The sequence below is a fragment of the Myotis brandtii genome, unplaced genomic scaffold (assembly GCF_000412655.1).
Source record: "Myotis brandtii unplaced genomic scaffold, ASM41265v1 scaffold78, whole genome shotgun sequence".
In the NCBI taxonomy this organism is placed as follows: domain Eukaryota; kingdom Metazoa; phylum Chordata; class Mammalia; order Chiroptera; family Vespertilionidae; genus Myotis; species Myotis brandtii.
In genome coordinates, this window is record NW_005371131.1 from 774,372 (window position 1) to 777,567 (window position 3,196).

Here is a 3,196-nt window from a genome sequence, read left to right on the forward strand (position 1 = left end):
GTGTTTCTCTCTCTCTCCCCCCCTCCCTCCCCTTCTACTCTTGCTATAAAAAAAAAAAAACAAACAAACAAAAAAAAACAATGGAAAGAAATATCCTTGTGTGAGGATTAACATAAAAGATCTTAATTTCAGCTTTCAGCATGTGTGAGAAATCTCTGTTCTCTTCATTTATTCAACCTTCATTCAACAAGTTACTTACCAAGGGTCTACTGTGTACCAAGCCCTAGGGAAATAACATGGTGAGCAAAACAGACACAGATCACCCTGAGCTTCTAATGACCCCAGTCACAGGATCCTATCCAGCACACAAGACAAAGAGCTCACACCTACCGTTGCCAACCTGTGGAGCAATGGCTTCAGCCTCAGGCCAAGGCGTATTCTTGAAGAATCTTTCTGTCAGCTTCGTCCAGCTGAAAACCAAGCAGAATAATTCTAGAATTTGAAACAAAAAGGACCCAAGAGGCCACTCTCACATTTTACAGTCAAGGCCCTTGGGCTCAGAAAGGGGACGGTGTCACAGAAATAAAGCCAGGGCCAGAGCATCCAAGTCTACAACTTTCCTCAACCCAACTCTACCTCAGACAATCTTTCTTTTTTTTTTTTAAATATATTTTATTGATTTTTTACAGAGAAGGGAGAGGGATAGTTAGAAACATCGATGAGAGAGATCGATCAGCTGCCTCCTGCACGCGCCCCACTGGGGATGTGCCCACAACCAAGGTACATGCCCTTGACCGGAATCGAATCTGGGATCCTTGAGTCCGCAGGCTGACGCTCTATCCACTGAGCCAAACCGGTTCGGCAGACAATCTTTCTTAATACAGTGAAACACTCCTTTTCTACCAGTCAGGCACCACCAAGCTCTTCAGGATCATCTCCTGCCTCTGCATCATGAACGCCAGGTGCTTGCTAATCCCTGATTTGAGAACTACTTTTCAGATTCTCCTCCTCGCTCCCTTAGCGATACTATTTCCACTTGCTAGAGTACTGTGCCTCCTCCCTCTCTTCAAACACGGGAACAAATCCGTTAGTTGAAGTCTGGACCACAGCTGACCTAGAGCATCCAACCCACACACTGCTGTCCAACATGCTTCACAGTCCCCGAGAGGGTTATGTTCATTTTGTTTCTCCTGATTCCTCAGCAGCTACTTCAACGTCCCTGATTGTCAAGCTCCACCTCTCCCTTTTCTCCCATTAACACACTCAAACTCCCCTTCAAAACACACAACAAAACCAAGTGTCTCCATAACCCTGTAAGACCTCTGCACTTACAAATTCACCTTTCTCAACCCCCATTTCTCGTGTCCCACTGTCATCTGGCTTCTGCCTCCACCACTCCACTGAAACTGACTTCTTTAAGGTTATCAAAGTACCTTCTAAGTTGTCAAATTCAAGTGGCTCCTTTCTCATCTCAATCTTGTTAGAGCACTTAACATCTGTTTACCATTTCCTGCTTCAAAGTCTCCTCTCTCTTTAGTTCCTATGACACTTCTTTCTGATTTACTACCTACTTTTCTCACTTACTGTCCCCTCTGCTATTTCCTTTCTTTGCTCTCCCCTCAAAACATCTTTCCCAGGGTGCCAGCTGTTTTCCTCACTACACGTTCTCCTAGGGGAGTAATACCGACCACATGCTTGGCTAAACCACTCTCTCTCTCTGCCTGCACTGTCCAGTACAGTGCCGTCAGCCAGCAGCCCATACCTGTTCTCATAGATGTCCTGGATCTCATACACTTTCTGGTCAATGACATCACTGGAGACACGACTTGCCTGTAGCTCATACACCTTCTGGTCGATCAAATCTGACACGGTTTTGTGGAAATATTGGATGAAGTTTTTGATCACTTCGGGGATCACCTGATAGGTCTGCTGTTCATACTGACGTTCATAAGCCAGATCCTGCTTTGGATCTCCTAGAGGTTGGATGTAATAAATAAATATTTTACAAAGTGCTTTCCAACCCACATATATAACAAAAGGGCCAGATCCATCACCCAAACTAAGCTCAAACTTATCAAATAGGATATAATTCCCCCTTTAAATACTCCGATGTAATCCTCCCCAAAGCACTCCCAATCCCATCACCCTATTTCTTCACAACATTTGCCACCAAAGTTACTTATTATCTGTTTCTCTCCCTAGAAGCTAAAGTCTACATGAGAAAGAACCTTGTCTGTCTTGTGCGCAGATGTACCCTGGGGACCTAGAAGAGTTGTGTGTGTTGCAGGAGGGTGGAAAGGGAGAGTAAGTAGTAGGTATTTAATATTATTTGAATGGATAAATTACTGCCATTTTCTACCTATATGATTTGGTAGGAGGAACTAAACTTCTCTGTGCTCAGTTTTCTCCTCTGTCAAATGGAGACAACATTAATATACACGCTTTACAGAACGGTTGTAAGGACAAAGTACCCAGAACAATGCATGGCACTAAGTCAAACCAAGTCACTATGACATTTCAAGAAACCTTCACAAAAGATTTCATTTGGGCTTGGTTTTTTTTTTACAAGATTTCCTTCTTCGGCTAACAGTTTGAACAACAACAGAATCACAGCCAGGTCAGTCGTCCTCCCCTCCTAGGGTTTCCAGGTGGACCAGGAGGAAGGCGTGGTTTACAGGCTGGACACCGCCCTCCTGCTGGGCGCTAATGACTGACTCCAGCCCAGACATCAAGAAGCGGTTTTAAACAGGTGCCCGTCAGCGCGGTTCCCAGGCGTTAATAAAGGGGCCCGTCCCTGCAGGCACCCAGCTAACCAGACAAACCCGAGTCTCACCTGTGTGCATATCATAGTCGCCGGGGTAAGAATAGGGATCATAGGCGGCCTGTGAACGAGAAAGACAGGGGCAGTCACCACGCTGTGAACCCAAAAAGCTCGTCCCGGGGCCGGTGTGTCAGGCAGGGTACCAAGGGTGCAGAGTTGGGTGAAACAGCCCCTGCCTTTCAGAAACCCGCATGCCCGCAAAGGGAGACTCAACACACGGTGACAACACAACGTTGCGGTGTAGCAAGCTGGAGCAAAGCTAGGAATCAGCAGGATTTGACAAGACCGAGCCCCAAATATAAGAAGTGCTCGACTACAGAGACACAGCCCCCGTAGCCAGCTTCCGTCCCGGGTCTTGGAAAAGAAGAGGACGGGGGCACCGGACACGGGAAGTGGGCGGGCAGACAGGGCCGATGAGGAGCCGGTGGCCGTGGC

At 46.8% G+C, this 3,196-nt stretch overlaps 1 protein-coding gene across 1 annotated transcript in view; it reads right to left on the minus strand.

The window, feature by feature from the left end:
• EIF3L (eukaryotic translation initiation factor 3, subunit L) overlaps positions 1 to 3,196 on the minus strand; it is a 28,069-nt gene that overhangs the window by 24,493 nt on the left and 380 nt on the right. The window contains exons 2-4 of the mRNA XM_005883215.2: positions 2,774 to 2,822; positions 1,703 to 1,913; positions 331 to 410 (exon numbers count right to left, since the gene is read on the minus strand). Coding sequence (XP_005883277.1) covers positions 331 to 410; positions 1,703 to 1,913; positions 2,774 to 2,822 — 340 coding nt within the window. The remainder of the gene's footprint in view (positions 1 to 330; positions 411 to 1,702; positions 1,914 to 2,773; positions 2,823 to 3,196) is intronic.